Below are 26,085 nucleotides of genomic sequence, written 5' to 3'. Positions count from 1 at the left end.
GGACTTGCCCCATTCCCTAATTCCAAGGCTGCAGACACAAACAGGTTCCAGAATGAATGCCTCATCACCAGTCCCCCAGAGTGGAGCCTCCTAGAGTGTCTGCGTTCCCCACTACCCCCATCCCATGGAGCATGGGCGTCCCTCCTGCCCTAATGCAGAATGGGCCAGTGTGTCCTCAGCCATTGCCAGGGGCTTTGGGAGCCTGGGGAGAACTCTGCTGACCTGCATTGTTCCCCAAGTGTTGCTGGAACCTCCCCCTGGGAGCCCCTAGCAGAGGCCGCGCCTCCCAGGCAGTGGGGGGTGGCTGGCCTGTTTCTCTTCTGTCCCCTGTCCCGGCTGGTCCCCAAACTCGGGGCCCGGGAAGCGGAGCTGCACAGGCTGACTCTGTTGTCTCCTCCAGGTGACGGCGACATTGTAAATAACATGTACGGGCCGGACCCCGACCTGCTGGCGGGCGAGAGCGCGGAGGACGAGACTGAGGACAGCATCATGTCCCCCATCCCCATGGGGCCGCCGTCCCCCTTCCCCACGCCCAAGGAAGGCTCGCCATATGAGGCCCCGGTCTACATCCCTGAGGACATCCGCATCCCCCCAGGCTTCGAGCTCCGTGAGTCCTCCATCCCCGGAGCCGGCCTGGGCATCTGGGCCAAGAAGAAGATGGAGGTAGGGGAGCGGTTCGGCCCGTACATGGTGGCGCCCCGGGCCACGCTGAACGAGGCGGACTTCGGATGGGAGGTGAGCCCTGCCGCGCGCGCGTGATTGATGGCGGCCGTTTGTCTCGCGGTCCATCTATTTATAAAGCCGGGTTGATGGTGCTGCCTGAGGCGGGAGGCTGGGTCGCAGAGAGTGCTGAATTTCCCAGGCTTATTTTATCCCGTGGCTTGCATGACGCGACTCCAAAAACACCAGAGGCCTAGTGGACGCCGGGCGGCCCCGTCTAGCGCACCCGCTCTCTTCCCGGAAATGTGTCTTTAATGAGCTCATGTCTTAAACCCCTCAAGCTTCCCGTCTGGATCTTAGGTGCTAAGGCTGCCATCTCGGCAGGACTTTGGGGATCAATGGGAGTCTCCCAGAACAAGGTCTCTGCTCCCGGGAAAGTCCTCAGATGGGGGCCCAACTCCCAGCAGAGCAGCACGTGTCTGGTGGCCACACTGCCCCAGATGCCCCAGGTGCATCCACACCCTGGGCCTCCTGTTGGTCTGCCCGGGTCAGCCGGCTCCTAAAGAGGCGCTCCCGCTTCTCAGATTAGCGGGGACAGAGAGGAGAGTCTTGTGGTTTTGATTTCCCTGATGATCCAGGCCTGGCTCGGCAGTCCTGGAGGCTGTGTGTAACCTGGAGAGGGAGGCTGATTAGGTGGGGGGGTGGGGGTTAACAGCCATGAAAGGGCCCCTCCTCTGGAAGCATCCTGCTCTGACCATGAGGGACACTGGGCCCCCGTTCAGGGGGCTTTCAAGGTGGTCTCCTCAGGACCAGGGCCCCACGAACACACACTCCCCTCTGGTCCTGGCCTCTCTGCAGGCCCCGCAGAGCCAGTGTGCAGTGGTATTTTGGGCAGGGACCCTGCCTGGACGGAAAATGCAAGTGCCAACCCAGATTCCTCCTGGGTGTTTCATCACTTCCAAAAGTGCTTGGATGGTGGTCAGAGCTAGGAAGGGGAGAGCCATCCAAGGAGGGAAGAGGGCCCTGTGTGGCCAGCAGCTGTGTCCCCTGCCAGTGGTTCAGGGTGGTGGGGCTCAGGGCAGGGCTGACTCCCCTAACTGCTCGTTGGCTTTGGAAAAGTTCCCACGCTGTGTGTCTCTCAGGGTCTGTGGTCAGCGAGGGGCCATCTTTGCCCTCTGACGAGTCTTTACCATCTAGAAGGCTGCTCTTGGGGACATCACTGTTCCCTGAAGACTCGAGGTGCACAGTGCATGACCCTTGAGCATCCCTCAGGGGACCCTCAGCAGCCCTTGAACATCTCTCCCGGTCTGGTCCATCAGCTTTTGAAACCCTCTGAAAAGGTCTCACAGAGTCTGGCTTAGTTGTGTGCTGGGGGTAGTACTGCAGACCTGAGACCCCCATTCCCTTCACAAGGGAGGATATGGGGGCGCCCCAAATGCTGGATGCCCTGATTCTCCTGCAGGTGGGTTTGTGATAGCACATGAGGTATGGACATCAGGGGACACAGAAGTCCCCTACCAGGTGCCAGCCGACAGCCCGAGCTCCGTGGATGGCTTTGAAGGTTTAGAGTGGGCAGTGGGTTGACCAGATGGATGAAGGAGCAGGCATGCCAGGATTCACCACAGCTGAGTGGTGGAGGCCATAATTGCACTGTGTGAACCGGCCTGTCTGTCCCCTGCTGTTCCCAGGTAGCTGACTCCGTGTGTGTGGCTGTCAAGGTCGGGTCACCTGCAGAACAGGAAGGAGGGAGCAAAGTGAGGAGTTGGGAGGTGAGGCCCTCTTAAGCTCCTCAGAGGTCCACAGGGTGGCCCTTGCTGGGCCGAGAAGAGTGTGTTCACATGATGTGACCCATAAGTGGCTTGGGCTGTAGGATGGCCTGTCTTGGACTTCCCACCTGGCTATTTTCAGGAGGAATTTAGGGGTTTGTGTGATGTGCTCAGAAGGACCTGGACTACTGAATTAGGAGACAGCTTCAGATGTTGGAGGGTAAACAAACCCTGCATGTCGCGTGATGGATGACCTTGAAGTGACCTGATTCTCATTGGCTCAGATGCAGGCCTCTGTTTGCTCTAATTTTAAAGAAACGGCCCGTATCACGGCCACCCTGGGTGCCGGGCCTGGTACAGGCCGTGCTGTTATCTACCTGGTGCCTGTTGACTTTGTGATATTATTTGTCCTCTGTGTACGTGCGGGATTGCTCCCCTCCAAGGTGCCTCCTGCCCCACCCTGGGCAGCGACTGATTCCGGGGCCGAGACCTGACTGCCACCTTTCCTGCCGGCCCTGGCAGGTATTTGCTCTGCGTCCACGTCCTCACGTCATGTTCCAGATGCACTGTGTGACTTGCCTGACCTTGTCTCCTTGGTGAGTTCAGGCCTGACTGCCTGTGCTGGAGCCATCTCTGGGCTTCCTGACCTCCTGTCCTGTTCCCTCCAACACAATCATGAGCAGCTGTTAGCATCGCCGTAGTCATGGTCAAGCCCCAAGAGCAGAATCAGGCATCCTGAAACCCATGGTGAACTTGCTTTGGCCTGAAATAAATCATGAGGTTGAAGTGGTTTCTTTCTAGCTCCCTGGATCTCTGGGTGGAAGTCAAATAGCCTCACTTACGTCCCCAAACAGGAGACTGCAGTGGCACTTGGTTCCTGTGTCTTCCTCCCGGTGACAGTGTCTGTCAGTGGGCTTCACTGCCCTTGAAGGGCAGGCATGGCCCTTGCCTTCACTCTGCTGCAAACAGGACCCAGACCAGGAGTGGAGAATCCAGGCTCCAGAATCTAGACCTTCTGTGGCTCCGGACAGCAGAGGGGCCTTCAGAGGAGCCCTGAGTCCCAAGTGAGGTGGCTGACTGTGTCCTTGCACCCTGCAAATGCCAGCCCTGGGCCTGTGGTCTGCTCGGCTCCATGCAGGGTTGGGAACAAAGACGATGACTAGAAGAGGGTCAGTGTCTGAGCATCCCGGCTGGCGATGCCAGACAGACTGAGGCCTGTCGCGGCAGGGCCCAGGGACAGCACCCGCAGGCCCACAGTCCAGTCCTGAAGCTTGTATGTGTTGTTACTCAGTGTCACCACAGTACTGGAGCTCTGTCAGTCAGTGTGACTCGATGTGACTACAGTTTACATGGCACTGAGTCCCTGAAGATGGACAGACCATCTTCTAGCAGAGATGGCAAAGCAGCTCCGAGAAGGAGCCCGATGGTTCCGGATCCCGAGGGGCGGTGGGTGGTGCTTGTGTCTTAGCCTGGCTCAGAGCATGGTTGCTCCCACGGGGCCTGGTCTGGAGGTGCAGCAGGGGAGGAGGATCTAGGGAGATCCCCTTGCAGACACGGGGCAGGTGTCCCTCAGGGGACTGGCTCAAAATCAAGGTCAAATTGATGATTCTTACCGTCATCTGGAGACTTCACTGAAACAATTTTCTTTCTACTGGGAGAACAGAATTCCTGTTCTGGACCATTTCACTTAACTGAAATCCAAGGGTCCCGCGTCATTTTCTTTCTGTGGTGAGGTTTCTGGTAACTCGACCCTTCTGACAAAATCGTTTCTGTCCCTACTGGGCGGCGTGGATGACCTCGCACCTTTCAGGGTCAAGGTAGCAGGAGCATCCTGGCTTGTGCAGGAATTTTACTTAAGCGAAACAGGAAGGCATGGGTTAGCCCCGTGGCTGGGTATCCCCCTGCTATTCACCTGCTTTGTCTTCACATTGGCGTCGGGAATATTTGATGATTCTAAACATTCCCCCTACCCTGACCCTGGGTGTTCTGAGGGAGGCCGGAAGTGAGTCCCACATTTTGGGGGAAAAGTACAGCTCTGCTCTCCGTGCACCTGGACCTGGCAGCCGTGTCCTTGGACACAGACAGGAGCGTGGGGGTGCGTGGAACATGGTTCGCCAGGCTCCATCTCAAAGGGAGGTGTCTGGTCCCCTGCCCAGCACTCCCAGCCCCTCCCCTCCAGACACAGCCTGCCCGCTGACGCAGCCACCACTCACCCTCCCAGAATAAATCACCTCGTGATTGCATTCTATTGCCCCGGGGTCTGAAAAACAATGATTTTGATCATTTGTTGAGTAAATCATGACATTTATCATCATGCTATTTATTTTGCTAATTAAGAGATGGCTGCGAGTGGCAGGCCCGAGGGAGCCGGCTGTGGAACCCGCTCCTTGGAGGTGCCACCTGCCCTGAGGCGGGGCCCCGCAGCTGTGCTCGGGTTGGGACGGCGGCACAGGCCCCCAAGGGGAGGCACGGGAGCCATTTGCACACTGAAAGTGCCCCGCTCTGCTTGTCTCCCCCAGAAAGGCGGGCTCTCTGGTGCCCAGCACGCTGCCTAGCCTGTAACCGACACTCAGGCAACGTCTGTCAAAAAAAAAAAAAAGTGTCTGCCTCTGTTTAAGGAGCTGGTGGAAAATGTTAACGTGAATTGATGGGGTTTCAATTATCTGAAGAATTTACTCGAGTGGATTACCTCATCTTTTTGGCCGTGGTTCCTGAATATTAATACACATGTTCATTTGCTCAATCAACAAACATCTGTGTCTGGCCCAGGGACTGTGGGAAGCTCCAGGGTTGCCGGGGAAAGGCTGCCCGTCTCTCCAGCACTGCAGTCACGTGGCTGGTCCCCAAGCCGGCGCCTCTGGGGTCTCCACTCCCCCTGGATGGCTCTGGTGAGGGCAGGACCTGCCGGCCACCCCTGCGGACCACGGGCTGCCAGAACACCCAGAGATGCCAGGTAGGGATGTTCCAGGCCAGGGCTGGTACGCAGCTCTGCATGCTTAGATTCTGAGACACTGATGTGAATGTGAGCCTGAGTGATGATCCAGAACCCCTGACCTTGAAGAAGGGCATGGGGTTGAGGAAGTGAGCTCTGCTTGTGCCCACTGGTCCCCCTACAATATTTTTAGAAAAAATAATGCTTCCTCTTCCAAGCTGGGGCCATGTGTCCTTAAATTAAGGAGAAGCTAAAGGTCTATTTTTGGTCCAAGGTGGCAGGAAGACGATGGAGCCCAGTGGGGTGTCTGTTCATTGCGACTCAGGGTGTCAACACAGTGGGAGCTCGGCCTCTAACATCTCAAGGACAGAATATGGTGGGGTTTCCCAAGGCTCGCGACACATGCATAAACATGTGGTGGGAGAGCCGAGGACCCTGGATGCTTTTCCGGGTCTAAGGGCTGAGGCCACATTCACCGAGACAGACAGAGGGGCAGGTGTTCTTGGGGATATGGCCTCTGTGCCCGGCCCCTGACACCTGCCCAAGCCTGGCTGGGGGTCAGGTGGGCACCCCAAGGCTGTAACCATGTGGCCCCAGCCTGAGCCCCTGATCTCCATGGGGAACAGGCCTCCTCTTCTTTCTTCTGCACCTACACCCTCACACTCTGGCTTCAAGGACCCTGTCCTCTTTCCTGCTGAGCTGGCCACAGATGACAGCATGGACTCACAAACACCCCCAGGTCCCCTGCCCCTCAGGCCATCAAGTCAATACTCCTGCTACAATGGAGCACCCACCTCCCCCTGGGACAGAGTTCTCGAGGTTCCTGGGAATGGGCTTCAAGCCTGTCTAGTTCCTGCTATGTAATGACCTAACAAGAAATCCCGGCTGCCTAGAGACAAATGTGTGTGCTTGACTCATCGCCTAGACGAACTGGATGCCTCTGGTGTGTTCCCAGAAGCGTGAGCTTCCCAGCAGCATGCCCCCTGCATTGACCTCCCGGAGCTCTGCCCACTTCTGCCTTCACCTCCCAGAGCTGTGGGCTCCTGTCTGGCCTCCAGAGGGACAAGGCCACGAGCACCACCACAGCCAGAACTGCCATTCCCCAGGATTCAGGAAGGAAATGTCCATCCTCCAGGAGAAACACCAGCAGTGGCCAGCAGCGAGTCTGGACACGCAGATGTTTTATCACCAGCAGCCCCTGTGGAAGCAGAGCTGCTGCTCAGCCAATGGAGAAACTCCTCTGCATCCCAGAATCATCAGCAGCCTCAGGATCTGGGCACTTTCAGCCCTGACCAGCCCTGTGGATGGATCCGCAGCCCCAGAGCAATGAGAGAGGAAAGCTGGGCCCAGCAGCCCCTTCCGGCATTCCAGGTGACTCCGAGAGGAGGTTCACCTAGCCTGGGAGGAGGGGCAAGCCCTGACTGAACAACAGCCGGCTGCCAAGTTTGCAGAGGAAAAATGTGACAGCTGGTACTTGAAGGTCAGGACTGTCCTTCAGGTGTTCCCAGGGCGTCTGAGACCTGAGAGCAGAGATCTCTGTCAGTGGGTCTCATACCGAAACCCCTGGAGCATTAGAAATACAGATGCCCAGACCCCACCCCCAGAGACGCCAGGCTTTGGCCAAAAGAAGGGACCAGCCATGTGCGTCTGTCCGGGACAGTCTTGGTTTTTGCACCGGAAGTTCCAACAATCCTCCCTGGGTTTGTGAAAACTCCCAGGAACTTAGAATGTGCCATGCAGGTGAGAGAAGCCAGTCTGGAAAGAGAGACAGGGGGATCCTTTCAGGCCTGCAGCATCTGTGTTAGGGGCCCTGGCAGGAGGGGACAGCCAGGAGCACTGACGGAGCAGACGTTTCTGAGAGGACCACCACCCTTCTCCCGCTGTGAAATCTCCACTGGGGGTTCCAGGTGAGGGGGCCGATTTGCCGTGGGTCGCTGAGGGTAACCTGACACTTCAACAGGTGATGCTCCTGCAAGGACTGGCTTGTCCCAGAGGCACCCTGAGGCCCGAGTGCAGGTGGTCATGCTCTGTGACGCACATGCACACTTCCACATTCTTCCACACGCATTTCCTGCAGGAACTACACTTCAGCATTTTCTGTGCATCCTTCACCCTAAAGCTGTCACAGTGTGTGCTCTTGCTGACATGGCCGGGGGAGGGGTGCACCTTTCTCCTTTTTATTTCACTCTTAGACCATCGTATTGTGTTTACTCTTGGAATTCCAGCCGTGCAGGAAAGTACTGTGGCCAGGCTGGCACAGGAGGCTAGGACTGGTTTCAGCTCCAAAGACTGAGCCTCCTGCTAGTCCAACGGCCTCACTTGCAGGGCGTGATATTCTTGGTCCCTGTCCTTGCCTGTTGTTTCTCTCCGCAGCACCAGAATGTACACTGGGACCTTCCTGGGCACATCCCACCCCCCAGGGACCAGGAGCCTGGAGGCTGTCTGTACTCTGCCCTCCTCTGCCTGGCCGGCTAATTCACCCCCGACACTGACTCTGCTTTTGTGCTGTCTGGGGTTTATTTTAGGCCTAGAAACATGGCAGGGCTTTTCTCTTTCCATAGTGATTTTCTGAATGTGTTTAGGAGGCATCACATATATTGAGAAAGCGTCCAAAGTCTCAAGTCACAGCTCAATGAACGTTCACACCCATGGAAACAACACCTGGATGGTTAACAGATCTGAGGACCTCTTCTTGGGCAGTCAGATAAGAACCTGGATTCGACAACGGGGCCATCCTGTGGGAACAGGGCCGAGTGGGAGGCGGCCTGGGAGCGCTGGGGCAGAGGGGTGGGGGACACAGAGGCCCGCACCATCTCGTTTCCCCAGGAACCGCTCCCAGCACAGCTCCTCTGCCATCTCTCCCAAGCACCATGACATCAGGTCCAGACGTTTTTAGCCCAAGAATGCCATGAAACCCTGCACTATCTTCGGCCCAGCTCCGAGGCGCGGGTATATAAGGAATTTTCGGAAAAAGGACAGAGAATGACTAAGAATACCTCCCTGGTAGTTCTTCTTTATTTCCTTAAGGGGTAATAACTCAGCCACAGTCCAGCAGAGGGTACTTTCTTTAAATAGAGCATTCTGATTCACAAGCGAAAAAGGAAATAAATATTTTCTTTTCATATTCGAGAGACGTCCATGAATACCAACTTCTTAAATGGTATTTAACCGTCCGCATCTCTCTCTCTCACACACATACACACACACGCACACACACACACATATACACACCAGTGACAACAAGCCCATCCTCACCCCAGAATGGCTGCTTGTGAACCAGAGATGTGGACTAGCCTCAGGTTGTCAGAAGGAAGAGAGAGGAGGGAAGATGGGGGGGGATGGCATCTTCGCGCAGGACCCGGGCTCACCCTTCCTACTGGCGCTATGTCTCTTCGTCCCCCCTCCCCCTCCTTTCTCTTTTATCCTTAAGGGAAGTGGGGTCACACATTCAGGGATCATGGCAAAGGCACCTGGGCCCCTGTGCTGGGCAGGACTGGTGAGGCGGGGCAGGCTGACCAGGCCAGGAGCGTGGATAAGAGGGAAGCCCTGGCATTCACTAGGCGTCTGCTGTATGCACATGCCAGCCATGCCAGGCTCTTTCTGGCTTGTGATTCTCATTCTGTCTGTGATTAGATCCCATGCCCCAGCCCCATAGATTGCACTGGGGACTGGCAGGCATTAATGCCTACCCCCTGGGTGCCCCACTGTTAAATTCTCCGGATCCCAGAGACAGCTTTCAGTCTTGCTGGAGCCAGGATTCTGAGATGGTCCCAGGGTGCCAAGAACCTGGCTGGTGGGAGATGTGTTCAGTTCAAGCAGGAACTGTGGGGACCCCATCCCAGAAGATCAGTCTGTGAGGCACAAAACCCAGATTCCACCCCCCATTCGAAAGAAAATCTTTTTCACCCATTTGCCTCAAGCTTGGATCCCATGAAGCTATTGTTCTCAAGTGATTGTGTTGAGAATTCTTCAGACGCCTTCAAAATGCAGGTTCAGGGCCCCACCCTTACCTGTGTGTGTGTGTGTGTGTGTGTGTGTGTGTGTGTGTGTGTGTCTGAGTCACTCAGTCGTGTCTGACTCTTTGCAGCCCAATGGACTGTAGCCCACCAGGCTCCTCTGTCCCTGGAATTCTCCAGGTGAGAATATTGGAGTGGGTTGCCATTTCCTTCTCCAGGGGCTCTTCCTGACCCAGGGATCAAACCCAGGTCTCTTGAACTGCAGGCAGATTCTTTACCGTCTGAACTACCAGGGAAGCCCCACCCTTACCTAGTGGATTAGAATTCCTGGTGGGGGTCCCCAGGAATCTGCATTCTAATTAGCAGTGGAAGAAGGGGCACTAGGAGTTCTCCATTTATGGGTGGAAGCCCAGAGAAAGAGGCTTCACTTGAATCTACCTGCACTCCCCCCACCCACCCTGTGTCCCACCACCACTGGACCCCAGAGCCGGGAGCAGCCTGGCTGCCCCACTGTCCTCTAGAAGGACCTTTGGGCAGCAACAGAGGCTGGGGAAGGGGCTCCAGAAGGATCCCACCCCCACCATACAGCTAGCCATTAGCATGGCTCTCCTTGGGTGGGTAGCCCCCTGGAAACTGACAAGTGACAAGATCCCCCTCCCAAGGGCATTGCAGTGATGGTCAAGGTTGGGGGGAGGGCCCAGACACCAACTGTCCATGTCATGTCTGAAGATTACTTGGTACATCATCATTTCTCACCTTCACTGTGCAGGTGGGAGGTCCAAGCCCTAGAGAGGGAAGGGGGTCCCACAGGGTCATAGGGTAGTTTGGCACAGGAGCAAGAGACCAGGCAAGGGACCCTCAGGCAGCTTCCTTCAGCCCTGCCTCTTGACTCTGCAGCACATGCAGACAGCATGTGCTGAGACCATGGACTGGGCAGCCCCCTGACCCCTCCCCAGAAGTTAGAGCAGCCCCCAGCCCACGTGGGCACTCTATCCTCACCACTCTGTCCAGGCCTCAGCTCCTCCATGAGAATGGGGACCAGTAAGGAAGGGAGTGGTCCAGACATAGCCCTTGGCCTCCTCTCTCTGCACCTGCGCTGCTGGCCCAGCCAGGGTGGCTCTCAGGTTTGGCCTGGGCTGCCTGTGGCCCTGCCTTCTCCAGGCTGACCCTGCCTTCAGGAAGCGTGTGGTGGGATCCACCTGCTGAGACTGAGGCATCTGCAGCATCGCCCATTTACACAGAAAGATTATGTCAAGTGCTTTCCCAGCAGTGGCCTTTCATAGAGTATAACAGGCTGGAGGGCAGCCCCTCTGAGCCCGGGCAGCTACTGGCCAGGCGGCTCCCCATGGACCCCCAGCACGGCCTTGGCAAGCCTGTCATCCACTCCCTCCCTCCCTGCTGGTCAGATGAATGTCCCAGGCCTCGCAGGCCATAAAAGGTCTCCCTGGGTCATGGGACAGGGTGTGGACCTCCCCGCCAAGCCTGCTTATCAGAGCTTCTCTCGAGGTGAGAATTTTTGTGGGCTGGTCACCTCCAGGTTAGGAATGTGCTCTCATCATGTCACAGGCCACTTCGGCTCAGCCAGAAACCAGGGTGACCCAACCACTCCCTGCCCGTCGAGGGGCAGTGGCCACCGGAGATCCCCTGCAGGACGTCCTCTCCTGCTCTGTCCAGGGCTGACGTGGTGCTTCCTCCGCTCTCTTGGGCCCACAGGACACTGAGATGCGGCTGGGTTTGCTCTGATGGAGGTCGGGTCAGGCCAGGACGCCCTTTGCATATGAGAGGTCAGCCTGGGCGCACAGCAGGAGGCCCCACGGGAACAGCCCGAGTCAGCGTTCTGGCGCCTGGTGGCCCCTGCCTGCTTTCACATTGTTTAGAGCACAGAGAGCAAAATGGCCTAAAGGTGATATTTCAAGTCAGCCGTTGGGTGTAGGTGGTGGTGTCTCCTCCTTGGGGTGGGAAGATGCTGAGTCGAGGATGCCCTGTCACCACTCAGGAGTCAGCGTGCTGGTCACTGCTCACCTGTGTGCCCGGCTGCCTGCGACGCATGACGCCATGTCTCCAGGCAGTGGCTTGAAGAGAGGAGCTGGCCTCCCGGGCAGCGCCCAGGGTGTGCGTGTGCCGTATCCTGCCCTTCTGTCCCAGTTGCGCACCCCTCTTCCTGGCCAGGCAGCGCAGGGCTGGGATCACCAGCCCCCAGTGGGCCGCAGGAAGTACCTTGTCTGGCTTTCAGGCTGCGTCCCTGCCTCCTGGGCTAATGCCCAGTCTAATTGCACATCCCATTGTGTCGTCCCTGTTCAATCATGTTCAGAAATACCTCCATCCCCTCCTTGCCCATTCAGATCTCTCTCAAGTCCATTCTGGCTTATCAGCACAGCCATTTCAGGAGCAGAGCTAAGATTTCTGCCATTTAGGCCCGAGGCATTGTCTGTCCCTGTGGCGGCGGAGATAAACCCTCACCCAGAACAAAGTCGCAATGACCTTTTACAAGTAGAAGCAGCCTTGTTTCCCTCCAGACTCATTTATCAGCCTTCCTTTCAGCCTGGCGCGCAGCGGAGGCCTGGGAGAGTGCTGCCAGGCGGGGGTGGACAGGGATTAGGACGCCCGGCTGCTTCGTTCTCCGAGGCCCCTTGGGGTCCATGGGGACAGAGCAGTGCATGGCTCTGGGGAGGGGCGGCGCTCACCAAAGAGGGTGGGGCCTGCAGTGGCCAGGCCTGGGCAAGGTGGCCATGTCCCCTGCCCTGGCCTCCTTCAGGGCCAAAGTAAAACCTTGTGGACCAAGCCTGGGGCAGGCTGGACATAAGTGGCAATGATGCTGATGATGTGGCCTGCAGCTCTGGAGCCTCCAGGCTGGCCTCTGAGCTTTGCAGTGGCTCACAGGTTTGCCCCACAGACCCCAGATAGCCTCTTGGCATCAGGCCAGCTCAGCAGGAAGCTGGGAGGAGAGGTCTCTCCCAGGCCAGATACCTCGAGTCAACATGGGTGGTGCTTTGGGACAAAAGCACTTCCCAGGAAAGTATTTCTAGAAGGTTCCAGTTGCCTTGGCTCCTGGAACTTGGGTCACATGGGAACAGCTCGTGGATGGACCATAATGAGCTTCGTGTGTGTGAAGCACCCCAGGACCCAAGGAGCGTGTGCCCCTTCTTTCAGTCTCAAGTCTGAGCTTTCAGAGGTGACTGGCACCCTCAGGGGTCCAGGCTGCAGCCCCATATCCTCTCTCCCCACCACCCCGGGAGACTGGAGGTTCAGGTCCTCAGGGTCAGTGGGGGCTGAGCTCTGGAACTCCTTGGTACAGGTGGTAGGTCCTGGGGTGTCAGACACCCCTAAACTAGAGATGGACCCCCTCGGCTTTCTCTCTTCCCCTGTCTTTGCAGCAGGGACCCCACGGTGATGACTGCCCAGGTTCTGAGGGGTCCCCTTTTGTTGCTCAGCTGCACAACTAGGGGCCTCCTGGGAGCGCTGGAACAGGGGCCTCCCAGGAGCAGAGTTACTCTTGGCAGCACCTGAGCCAAGGCAGAGGGCAGGCCCAGCTCACCTGCCAAAGTCGCCCTGGATGTGGCTGGAGTCTCTGTGGGCCCACTGAAGCTCTCTATCGAAAGCTTGACTTTAGACTCAACGTTAAGAAGAGACTGAACTTCCCTGGTAGCTCAGTTGGTACAGAATCCGCCTGCAATGCAGGAGACTCAGGTTTGATTCCTGGGTCGGGACGATCCCCTGGAGGACAGCATGGCAACCCACTTCAGTGTTCTTGCGTGAAGAATTCCATGGGCAGAGGAGCCTGGTGGGCTACAGTCCAAGGGGTCACAAAGAGTGAGACACAACTGAGCAACAAAGCACAGCACAGCACTAAGAAGAGACACGAGGTCACCCCTGGGATCTGAGAATGAGCTCATGTCTCCCTGACAGTGTGCTGACTCCCCTGAAGACACAGTGGAAGTTGAGGTGCTTGTCCTGCCCTGGGCCAGCCTGACCAGTGGCTCTGGGAGGAAAGTCCCCCGGAGATGACCGCCCAGAGGCTCCAGCATCTTGTCCTTTTACTGGCCCCAAACACCCTACCAGGAAATGCCACCTGCAGCTGTTTGGCATGGACTTCAGTCCGGACCCTGTGGTGGATGGGAGAGAGTGAGTGATGGATGAGAGGTTGGGGGGATGGAAGAGGAGGAAGAGAAGGAGGAAGGATAAGAGGAAGAGGAGGAAGACTTCAGGGATGAGGGCCAAGTGAGGACCCTGGGCAGGCTGCTTAGGAAGCATGAATCTTGTTGCCTTCATTTGAGGACGGAGACGGAAAAGGGGTCCAATTTGCATTTTGATAAAAGTCTTCAGACTCCACTGCTGCTGTCACGGAACTGCAGGAGAGGCACTTCCCTTGTCTGTAAAGCCTGCTCTGGTGGAGATGACTCATGTGCTGCTGACTTGAAAGCCCATGCGGGGATGGCAGACATGAGTGCCAGATTGAGAGGGACTGACTTAGACATTCTGGGGGCAGCCCAGCCTGGGCCCTGCCTGTCCGAAGATCGCTGGACCAGCTAAGCTTCCAGAGCCTCTGCTGCCTGCCCCGCACATCCAGTAGCCCTGGGGACCAATCCCTGGCGAGGTTCGGACTGGTCATCACCAGAGCTTCTGAGTCAGGCCTGAGGACAGATGAGGGACGGCCCATCGGAGCAGCGGGCCCTCAAAGGTCATCGCAGAACCAAGGGCAGTGGAATTGCTAGTTTCCCTGCACTGCTCTCTCAGGCCTGGGCCCCTGCCGTCACCCACACTTGCTTCACTCAGACAGACGTACAGTCCATGCCAGGCCCTGACCCTACAGGCTCCCTCGGGAACCCATGACCCACTGATAACCCGCAGATGACACCAGAATCCCCAACTTTTGAGGGTCTGTCTAGGATTGACCTCCTTATTTAATCCCCCTTGGAATCTAAAATACATTAAGGATGGGGTCCCCCAAACAGTGGGCCAGGGGGCCCAGAGCAGGCTGTGAACACAGGGCTCCCACTCCCCACCAAGGACTGCTGGGCCACTCCCAGCATCCAGGTGGGTCCTCTGAGCCTGGACAGAGGAGGCAGGTTCTCCAGCCAGACACCCTGGGATGGGCTGCGTCCTGCTCCAGGTCAGCGCTTCACCCCGCCCTTCCTCTGCCTTTACTGAGCTGACAGACCCAGAGGATTCCCTCCTTTGCAGGCCTGGGGTCCATCCAGCCCGTAGTGCGGATCTAGCACCTCTGGCTTCCTGCTTTAGCTGTCCCTGCCCAGGTCCACAGGCATTACACATCCACCAGGCAGGGCACTGAGGGGCCTACTGCCTCCTGGGGTATGACTGTCCTAAGCACCCCCTGGCCTCTGCCAGTGCCCTGCACCTCTGGATCAGAGTTTGGAGATCAGGAAAGCTTTGTAGCTGCCCTTGCATCAGGCAGAGAGAACACTTTCCGGGGCAGCCACCCAGCTACTCGAGACCCTCACAGTCCTCAGAGGCAGTAGCCTTGAAGGGTCAGGCTTCACCCCTCCAGCAGCCCATGTTGCTCTCAGGGTGCATGGCCCTTTGAGGTGGCCCCCCTGGGGGTGTTGTCTGGCCCTGCACATCACCTGCTGGGGGATGTTCCTCCTCTCTATTTTACAGAAGAGAAAACTGACTCTTGGGAAGAGCAGCTGAGGTTACTGATGGAGCAACTGCCCTCTAAGACGTCAGAGTCCTGCTCCCGACCTGGGATTTGTTTTCAGGAAATGGAAGCGTTTTTCATACTGAGGGATTTTAGACTTGGGGAGACTTAGAGAGACGTGGGACACCCCTGGGAGACACTGGGAAAATTCGGCAGACTTGGGGAGAGGCTGGCAAGGCCGCCCCACTGGTTGCCTGGCACCTCGGGTGTCAGGGCTGTTCTTGGATCCTTTATCTGAAAGCGCCTTTGAAACCCCAGGACAGGCAGGACCTGCCATGCCATTATCAGGGTGGTATCACCCCCATTAACACTGAGCAGGCGGGGGTTAGAATGGCCACTTCCAGCCTTTCTTTCTTTGTTCCTTTTAAACATCAGATAAATTCGTGAGGCTTTCTGAGAGGCAATATACAGGTTACTAAGATGTTTGTGTCATAGGGGTTAGGGGACCAGAGAGTGGACAGAGACCCAAATAGCCACCCCTCAGTTTCTTCACTTGTTAAGCAAGTGTTGAAATGAATTGTCCTGAAGGCAGCTATCATTTCAACCCTAAGAGGTGGGGAAATGAAATGCTGGGGAGAGATTTCTTTGCTGGATCTGGGGGGAAAGAGTGGATAATTTTTCACTGGACATCCTTCCCCCCCACAACCTAGTGGTTGAAATTTCCGTAGAAACGTTTCTGTCTTTCCACCACAAGCTGAAGTGCATGTGAGTTTTCATGACCTCTCGAATGCCTCTCTGGAGGACACAAATGCCCCTCTCTCTGATGTCCACTTGGAGATTAGAAATGCTTATCTTCAGTAGGGCTTCCCCAGTAGTAAAGACTCTATCTGCAGTGCAGGAGATGCAGGTTCGATCCCTGGGTCGGGAAGATCCCCTGGAGAGGGAAATGGCAATCCACTCCAGTATTCTTGCCTGGAGAATCCCATGGACAGAGGAGCCTGGTGGGCTACAGTCCATGGCGTCACAACAGTTTGACATCACTTAGTGATTAAACCACTATCACCACATTTTCGATACTTTTAAAACATAGGCCAAGTCGTGTGAGCCCCACATCGCAACCTTCGACTTTGCATATTCCTGTTAAGTCTGTTCCCCATGACAATCAAGGTTGGCACATTTTCTGAACTGAAGGGTCAGCGTGGAGCCCTCAGGTGGCTCCTGCCCCAGCACCTTGCCGTGGTCTCTCCTCGCAGGAGCTCTGCTCCCCTAGACAGCCTTTTCATCTCTGATGAGTCCCCTGGCCTTGAAGCCACAGAGACACGTGGGAACAAATGCAGCCAGACTTCCTACTGGCCCCCTCCTGAGTGGTGCAGAGAGCTGCATCCTGGTTTGTTTCCTATGTTTCTCCAGGAAGTCACACAGGGGCGAGGGGGCAGGGGTCTTCAGGAGGCATCCCTCAGACAGTCCCACCCAAATCCTCAGACGCTGGATTTAGTGCACAAAGAGGACTTCGACAATCACAACATGCCCGCCAATGTGGCCTTGGTGAATTCTCACTCAGTGAGTGGAGGTTTACAAATTGGCCAATTTAGAGGAAGACATTGGTCGAATTACTTTCAAACTGTGGTGCTGGAGAAGACTCTTGAGAGTCTCTTGGACAGCAAGGAGATCAAACCAGTCAATTGTAAAGGAAATCAACCCGAATATTCATTGGAAGGGCTGATGCTGAAACTGAAGCTTCAATGCTTTGGGCACCTGATGCAAAGAACTGACTCATTGGAAAAGACCATGATGCTGGGAAAGATTGAAGATAAGAGAAGAAGGGGATGACAGAGGATGAGATGATGTCACTAACTGATTGGAGATGAGTTTCAGCAAACTCTGGGAGATAGTGAAGGACCCTGGTGTGCTACAGTCTATGAGGTCGCAGGGAGTCGGGTGCAACTGAGCAACTGTACAACAATAACAAATTGGTCAAATGGATACTAGAAACTAGAAGAATCTGCTACTGCACCCAGAGTCACCTGCAAAGTACTAATGATGGGGTGGCTGCACCCAGATGTTCACTCTCAGAGTCTGGAGGCTGGAGACCTCAAGGAAGCCTCTGGGGGAGGGAGGTGGAATCTGTCCCAGGCCTCTCTCCGGACCTTGGCGGTTGGCCAGATATATCTTTGGCTTATCCACATATCAGCCCAAGATCTTTGCCTGTGTACAAGGGGGCTCTCCCTGTGGGCGTGGGTGTGTCTGTGTCCCTTTCTGGAAAGATCAGTTTTATCAGGTTAGAGGCCCACCTGCCCTTGTATGGCCTCATCTTAACTGATTACATCTGTCAGGTGCTATTTCCACCTCAGGTCACATCAGGAGGTGCTGATGGTTAGGGCTTCAGCATAAGAAGGGTGGGGGGAGCACAGTGCCACCTGTCACAGGCTCTCAAACACCCAGGCTGTGTGATTCACAGGTGCTGTGGGTTGCAGGAGCCAGAGCAGGCACATACCTGCTCCTGTGTCCCTGTGTGGATGCTGGGGCCTGAGACCTATCAGCCAGGTATCCTCACAGGGCACCAAGAGGAGGCTGCCTGGACTGGGGCATGCAGGGTGGGGACCCAGGAGGATTGGGGCATGCAGGGTGGGGACCCAGGAGCAGTTTAGTTGGTGACAACTTTGAGAACCCAAGTCAGAGGCATCAGAGACCTTCCCAGGGTCGGTATCTTCAGCCAGTTCCAACATCTTTCATTCAAAGATAAAACCAGTGACATAAACATCAGGACTGGGTTGACTGCTCTTTGAAATCCCTCTTGTCTGCACCCTGTTGTGTGTGAGTGTGTGTATGAGTGTGTGCATGAGCTTGGTGAACCCACAACCGAGAAAACCTGAGGGAATGTGGCTCCCAGCAGGCCTGAGAATGCTTCTTCTTCAAGCAGAAGAAACTGGCTCGGGGGTAACAGACGTCATGTGGAGACTTCAGAGAGATGTGGTTGTCAGGACCAAAGCTGTCCGAGATCCCAAAAAGCCCTGTAGCCCCAAGACAGCACTGCCGCTGCAGGAGCATTGGCCGCCTGGAGTCCCTCGAGTCCCCCAAGGACAGTGTAGGGTGAGCCGGTGCGGTGGGGGCTGCCTGCTTCTGCCCAGTCTTCCGGTTTCAGACGAGTGCCACCCGAGCCTGGGTCGGCCGACCTGTCACTGCACTCTTCCCCGAGGGCCCTCGGGAGTCCAGTTCAAAAGGAAGTGGTTAAAAATGGACGGCCGGCAGGGAGGAACGGGGAGGGACAGAGGCCCAGCGGTTGGCTAATTGGAGCGCGGCCCCGGCTGGGGGGGAGGCTGCGCCCCAGACAATGTGCTCCCGAGTTGGGAGCTGGGAAGGCCCGGCGGGATTGTTATCGAATTAGTTGAAGTCAGAACCCCACTGAATGCAGGAAAGAGGAGAGGGGAAATGAAGGCCCGGGTATAATGCGGCCTAAGTGAGGGGCCCCATTCACTGCCCCTGAAAAGGCCGGCTTCCTTTCTCGGGGACAGAGGAGGCCAGCGCACTTTTGTCTGGCTGGGGGCGGGGCTGTGCTCGGAGGGTATACTTACCTACAGCCAGTGACAGGCGGGGGACGGGAAACGGGGGCATTGAAAATAACTCTCAGTGCCAGCGGAAGGGTGAAAGTCACTCAATCACTGGGCACTCATCAAGAAGCTCCAGTGAGCCCCCTCCTCAGGGACTTCCTGGGGCTATGGGCCTGGTCACCCGGGGGGGGGGGTGCCCTGCCCACCAAGGACCCCTGACCTCCCCCACCCAGTTGTGCAGCTAGGCCATTAAGTTCTCTGTCTGCACTTAAAATCTGGAGATGTAGTACGTGCTTCAGTGGCTGACCACGTGTGCAAGAAGTAGATCTTAATAGTTGAATTAGAGAATAATATTATTGAAAGTGGCAGTTAAACCTGTGAAATACAGAAACGGACCCGCCAAAAACCTGAACAGCCAAAAATAAGGGGGAGGGGATCATGCAGGTTATGTAAAAAAATAAATACTCAACAAAGTGCTATGCTCAGTAAATATTTGTTGAATTCACACATTAATTAATTTTCCAGATGAGATTTTCCTAATCCATGTTTTAAAGAGATTAGGGATTAGGAAGGAGGCAGGATCTGATTATGCAGTGGGCCCGGAGGAGATGAAAGGAGCATGGTGTGTGTGAGGTTTGGGGGCCTGGACGGCTCAGGGGGAGCCCAGGACAGGCTGGCCGGCCCTGGGTAATCCCCCTATCGGAGAGGCTGACTTGCTATTCACAGTCACCCCCACCCCATGGTGCGGGAATGGCTGCCACGGCCACTCTTCTCTCAGAGTGTGGGCAGCATGCCCTGGGTTAGCCGCCAAATCTCCAGGTCCCGTGCAGCTAACCCTCTCATGGGGGAATCTGAAAGCCCGGGGGGTGCAGAGAGCCCCGATTCCAGACTCCAGGGCTTTGCAGAAAGTGAGGTGTCCAGCCTCCACCCCCGCCGGGTCCAGTGTTGCCCTGAGCAGCCCTTGATGGTGCTTGCTTTCCCCAGCGGCTCCTGGAGTCAGGTCTGGGTTCATGGCACCTGCCTTGTTCCCATTGCCGAGCGGCACCGCTGGCCCAAGTTTTTCAGCAAGGGGCCTTGCCAGGGTCACAGAGCTGCTGATGGTGGCCCTTGAGAACCCACTGACCCGTATGGACCTGGGCCCAGCCATAGCCCTCTCCTGTGTTGACCGCACAGGGCTATCTGGGGAACACCAGGCGTCCCAATGGGTCGCAACTGGCTTTTGGGAGGGAATCGGGCCGTTGGCCCTTTGACTTCGTGTTGGGGTGTCATAGGGAGTCTGACTGTGCCACTGCTCAGTGGGGGCCACGCGTCCTTCCTGTCCAGGGATGGGGGTGGGCAGGCCTGCCAGGTGCCCTGCAGGGACAAAACCAGCGTGGACAGCAAGTCCTGACCCTGTCGAGGTGCCTCGGGGCTGAGCCTCACCCCCCTGTTCTGGAACCTGCAGGAGCTCTCTGCCCAGCATTGCAGAGCGAGCATGTCTTCTGGGGTCTTTGATATTGACAGGGACCTTGACCTGGACACTGGGGAGCAAACACAGCCGTGCCCAAGTCCTGGGCTCATTCAGCTGTGTTCAGGAGAGGCCTCTGGGTGGGCTTGGACCTGTGCCCTTGGGACAAGCAAACACAATTATTCATCACGAGGCACCCAGGGTTCCCACATGTGTCCAGTCTGGGGAGCAGGAGGGCCTCCTGGCAGCCCAAATTGCCCATCTCAGAGCAGACCTGGGGCTCCCAACCCAGGACAGTTTGTCAGGGCCTATGGGTAGACACCCAGCCACAGTAGGAAATGACAGGTACTGTCTGCTTTTCCTGGGAACCAGCAGTCTGTCTCCTGAGTGGCAGCAAGGAAATGGCCCCTAGGGAGGCGAGGTGATGGGAGCTGGGGACCAGGTGGGGCCCGATGAGAGGAGAGGCCTTTATGAAGGTGTTCAGCAACAGTGTTGCAGTGAGTGAATCTGTGATATGTTCCGGTCTCACTCGAGCCTCACAGAGAGGGGGGGATGGAGGCATTCCAAGTGTCCTCTGCGGGGGAGCCTCAGGCCTCATGTCTGGTCCAGGAAGGGAGCACCCATTTAAGAGGCTGAGTGGCCCACGTGAGGTGCATGGAGCCCAGGCCGCCTGTGTGTTCCACCGTGCACCCACTCCCAGGAGGGTAGACATGTTCCACAGAAGGAGCAACTGGCCATGTCGGGACCAGAGTCTGAAGGATGGTAGTGGTGGAGGAGGCCTTCAGGCACGTGCCAGGGTGCCAGCTCTGTCCACTTGCATATCCAAAAGAACTTCCCAGAAAGAGTTCTCACCCAACAGCTTTATCCCCTTTTGATGACTTGGGAAGAAATTCGAGATTTCAAAATCCTAGATCATTTAATTCACTCCACTCCTCCAAGTGCCCCTAATGTGTGAGCACCCTGGACAGAGGGCCCTGGACTGGCTTCCTTTCCAACAGCACGTTTGACGACCTTGGTGCCTCTGGCCTGCTCTCAGGGCATAGATCCTGAAGGTTTGCTCTGGGGAGGCCAGTGCTCATCCCTTGACAGTTCCAAGGAGGAAACAAAGTGCATTTGAAGTTCAGAGTCGCTGGACTGAGCTGATATAGGAGTGGATGCTGCTCTAAGGCAGCTACTTCAGACTGATCACTTTTTCTGCTTGTGGGCAGCAGCTGCCAGAAGTCCCATTGCTTGATGCACTGGCCTGTGGCAGGTGGCCCTGAGATCTGTTTCCATAGCCCTGGATTTGAATCCTGGCTCTGCCATCTGTGGGGGCTTCCCTGGTGGCTCGGATGGTAAAGCCCCTACCTGAAATGCAGGAGATTGAGGTTTGATCCCTGGGTTGGGAAGATCCCCTGGAGGGGGGGCATGGAAACCCATTCCAGTATTCTTGCCTGGAGAATCCCATGGAAAGAGGAGCCTGGTGGGCTACAGTCCATGGGGTCAAAAAGAGTTGGACACGGCTTTCACTTTCTGCCTTCTGTTAGCTGAGTGGCCTTGAAGACATCATGCTGCCTCAGGGTGCCTGTCTAAAGGCACCTGGCCTCTCTGGCTGTTGCAGGGAAATAGGCAGTTCAGCACCTGTCCAGTATGTCCTGTGTCCAGAGGGCCAGTCCTTCTGCAGCCTGTGAGGGTCCCACAGTCACAGTCAGGGTGTCAGCCCTCAGGGTCTCACATCCAAGGGGTGGCAGGGGGCCAGTGGAGTGACTCCACAGAGGCACTCCTGGCTCTGTTGACCTGTGGGACTCAGAACTCCCTGTAGCAGGCGGTATAGGATGTTCAACTCACCAGATGCCCAGAGTGCCCCACCCTGTTTGTGACAACCAAGTGTATCCTGGCATTGGCATTGCTGAGGTCTCTTGGGCAGTGAGACCTCAGGACTTGAGTGGGAGCCCGTGACCTCCTTTCCAGCTTCTTCCTTTAAAACAGTTTCCTGTGCGGCTCTCAGCCAGGATCAGGAGTCCCTGGGAAACTGTGGGGCCTGCAGGTCCAGGAAGCCCAGCCCTCTGCCCTCACCTGCACCTCAAGCCCCATCCTGCCCTGGTCCTCCATGGATCCCCCTGCCCAGTGACCAGCATCAGGAGACAAGTGAGTGTGATCAGTCCTATTGAGGCAGGATCTGGGAAGTGATGCAGCCAGTGAGCTCAGGACCAGGTTGGGGGGTCCCATCCACAGGACCTCTGGCACCGGTTCTCTATGTGAAAGGTCTGGTCTGAATGGAAGCCCAGTTTTGGGGCCCCAGGTTTGTCATGTCCATGAGATGTCCATGAGACCACAGCTGAGTCATGGAGAGAGTGGGGAGGGGTCTCTTCCTGCCCCCTTACAGCCTTCTGTCTGGGTCTGAATGGGGACAAACTAGTGACCCATGCAGATCCCGGGGTGTGCCAGGCCAGGGCGGGGCGGGGTCTCTGAGGGCACAGGGGACGTGGCTGGCCTGGGTTGTCCGGCACCACCATGGCTTCCCTCTAGGACCGCATGTGAAGGCAGAAGCTCTTGGTGATGGAAGGAGCCCTCACGCTTGGTGTTTTTCTTTCGCATGAATGGGCGTTCATGCTCTCATTCAGGGTGGGAGGTGGCACCTCTGTGGTCAGAGGAGACTGACTCTAGCCCTCCCTGTGCCTGGGGGATGGGGAGTGGCCATGGACAGAGCTCTGCAGGATCCACACACACAAGGGCATCTTGGGATCCTGAGTCACTCAGAAGGGAACACTCTGGGCTCTGGGGGTGCTCGGGGAAGGACCGATATCAAGTGGCATCCGGTGGCACTGAGTGTCTTAGTCAAAACGGTGGCATGTTATGGCTCCAGTGACAAGAAAAAAAGGAGTCGTTGACCTGGGGAGGGTTTATGCTGGAATAGGAAAGAGACAAAGAGATAAGGACGTGAATAAACCATAGACTGGGATTCACCTGCATGGTCACTCTCAGAGCCTCAAGAGTCCAGGCAACACCCCGCATTCAGCAGCAGAGAATGCAGCTCCACTGTGGTCCTGATGGGGTTATCCCAACCTCCACAGCCCCCCGCATCGTGACCTCGGACAGGCTGGAGACAGCCTGGGCTCTCTTTACCTGAGGGGTTTGGGGGATGTGACCTCCATACAGGGCACTTCTCGGGGGCCAGGCCAGCAGCACTGGGTGTGGAGCGGCTGTGGGGGGCTGTGTGGGGCTGTGTTTCCTCTGCATGTCTCGGCTGGAAGCGCCCCAGGTATGGGGGGAGCTGGGCACCCAGGTAGGCTTCCTGAGACCCCAGGTCAGGAGCCTTTGTCAACATCGATCTCCTGCTACCAATGCACCTTTTGCTTTGGAGTTTGCCTGCCACCTGGTCCAGGAGCCTCAGCCTCACCTCCCCATTCCCTGAGTTCCGGGCCACGGAAGTGTCCTGTAGGCTGGGACTGTCTCCAGAATGGTCCAAACTGGATGAATAAGAGGTCTGGTTAAGGATGATATTCTAGGAAAGTAGCGGCAACTAGTTGCCTTCTAACCCTCCAAAGCTAAGCTGTTGTTTTTCAGTCAGTAAGTCCTGTCCAGCTGTTTGTGACCCCATGGACTGCTGCATTCCAGACCTCCCTGTCCATCACCAACTCCCAGAGCTTGCTCAAACTCATGTCCATCGAGCCAGTGATGCCACCAACCATCGTATCCTCTGCTGCCCCCTTCTCCTTTTGCCTTCAATCTTTCCCAGCATCAGGGTCTTTTCCAATGAGTCAGCTCTTTGCATCAGGTGGCCAAAATGTTGGCGCTCCAAAGCTAAGTGACAAGGCCCAAAACTGTTTCTTTCATTTATTCTCCTGCTGCTCCGTTAGCAGAATCCTTATTCCGCACAGGAAATAATGGAGCACTTTCTAGAGACATTTATAAGAAGGACCTCTGACACTTTTAGGCTGCTTTTTTTCCCTCAACTACAGAAAAATCGGCAATTATTAGTTTCATCTTGTTTTAAAAAGTATCCCAGGTGTGAATGTCCAGAACATGATGATATTGAATTGTTCTATCAGGAAATAGTGTTTCATGTACTACATATACTTCTGAAGCTAAACTTGGCTGTTGTGGGCTTGCAGCCGGCTGGATTGCAAGGGTGGTAGGACAGGCTTCCAGCTGGTATTGTCTCTATAACCCATCCAGCTCTGAGTTGTTGCCTGTGGAATGTTCCCTTTGTGACAGATGGGGAAACTGAGGTGAGGAAGGTGGTGCGCCCTGTAGACTCAGAGTCTAGGCCCCCAACCAGAGCGCAGACCTGCAGGAAGCCTGAATCAGGCAGCACAGAAGGTTCTCAGAGGTGTGTGAGTGTGTGTGTGTGTGTTTGACATTCAGGTCCAATTTCAATAGCTTAAGCCTCATGATAATGCTGATAAAATATTTCCAAGACATGGTCTAAGAAGCAGATACCATATACTAAGCTGAAGGGATCAAAATCCAAGAGAATTTGAGGTTGACTGTGTGTCCTGGATTCACGGGGTTGGAAAGGGCTATATTTTAAATCTACTTTATTGAAATACAGTTGATTTGTGATGTTGTGTTATAATAATTTCTACTGTACCACCAAGTTGTACAAACATATGCATTCTTTTTCATATTCTTTTCCATTATGGTTTATTACAGACTGAATATGGGCTTCCCTGATAGCTCAGTTGGTAAAGAATCCGCTTGCAATACGAGAGACCCCAGTTCGATTCCTGGTCAGAAGATCCTCTGGAGAAGAGATAGGCTACCCACTCAGGCATTCTTGGGATTCCCTTGTGGCTCAGCTGGTAAAGAATCTGCCTGATGTACAGGAGTCCTGGGTTCAATCCCTGGGTTGGGAAGATCCCCTGGAGAAGAGAAAGGCTACCCACTCTAGTATTCTGGCCTGGAGAATTCCATGGACTGTGTAGTCCACGGGGTCAAAAAGAGTCACACACGACTGAGCGACTTTCACTTTCACAGACTGAATACAGTTCACTGTGCTATACAGCAGGGCCTGATGTTTATCCTTCTGTATTTAAAGGCCTGCATCTGCTAACCCCAGACTCCCAGTCCATCCTTCCCCTACCAGTCACCCCCTAGGCAATATCAAGTCTGTTTTCTATGTCTGTGAGTATGTTTCTGTTTTATAGATAAGTTCATTTGTATTGTATTTTAGATTTCGTGTATGTGATGTCACATGGCATTTCTTTCTGACTTACTTCATTTAGTATGACAATTTCTAGTCTCATCCATGTTGCGGCAAATGACATTCTTTCACTCTCTCTTATGGCCGAGTAGTATTCCATTGTGTATATGGGCCACGTCTTCTGGAAGGGGCTATTGTTGACCTCTTTGTACATATTTGTTTACTTAGTTATTCATTAGATATTTTTTCACTCACTAGACGTATATTCCTTTATTCACTTGGATATTTGTTTATTAACTTATTAGTGTTTATGTGCTTATTAGACAAGCACTTATTTTGTTATTTGACGTCCGTTTCTGCCTGTTCTGTCTCGCCTTAGTTGTGTGTTGTTTAGAGGCTGCTGCCCGCTGGGTACTGGCCTGGTCACCATGAGCCTCGTGGATTGCGTTTTCAGCACTGATTTCTTTCCAAGTGGCACAATCAGAAGTCAGTGTGAATTGCTCCCTGGAAGCATTCACCTCATCCACGAGAGGAGAAAACTGTTGGCTTGACTGTGCGTCTCCTCTCTGGGCATAGGTCACCAGTTTAAGATGCGTGGACTTGATCTATTTTAAAGTGAGCAGCAGGCAGGCTCCTAAGAAGAGATGGGTTTAGCTTACAATGATATCTCTTGGTTGAGTTGGGGGCGTCAGTGGATTCCATCTTGAAAACAAGTTTGCTTCGGGTCCACTGGTCCTTCTGCTCCGTGATAGTGGGACTATGTCCCCAACGGCTGATCTTTTCCTTGCTCTCCCAGGGGCTGCAGGAGGCCATTAGCCAGAGCAGTGGTAAAGCAGGGCTGGCTGCCCTCTGTGCCCACTCCACCCTCGTGGCCTCTTATGTTGGCATTTCAGCCACCAGCCAGCTTTGGCTCCCAGAGAACAATAAGCGTGCAGGGAACAGCAGAGAGCTCCTCCGTGGTGTGTGTGCTTGTGCATGCACGTGTGTGTGCCTATGCATGTGTGCATGTTTGTGTATGTGTGCATACTTATATGTGTGACATGCATGTGTGTGCA

At 55.3% G+C, this 26,085-nt stretch overlaps 1 protein-coding gene across 2 annotated transcripts in view; it reads left to right on the top strand.

Moving 5' to 3' along the window:
• PRDM16 (PR/SET domain 16) overlaps nucleotides 1–26,085 on the top strand; it is a 342,599-nt gene that overhangs the window by 108,578 nt on the left and 207,936 nt on the right. For both annotated transcript variants that reach the window (XM_018060471.1, XM_018060470.1), the window contains exon 2: nucleotides 401–735. In XM_018060471.1, coding sequence (XP_017915960.1) covers nucleotides 401–735 — 335 coding nt within the window. The remainder of the gene's footprint in view (nucleotides 1–400; nucleotides 736–26,085) is intronic.

This window comes from Capra hircus, chromosome 16 (assembly GCF_001704415.2).
Source record: "Capra hircus breed San Clemente chromosome 16, ASM170441v1, whole genome shotgun sequence".
NCBI lineage: Eukaryota > Metazoa > Chordata > Mammalia > Artiodactyla > Bovidae > Capra > Capra hircus.
This window is presented reverse-complemented; position numbering and strand designations above follow the sequence as displayed.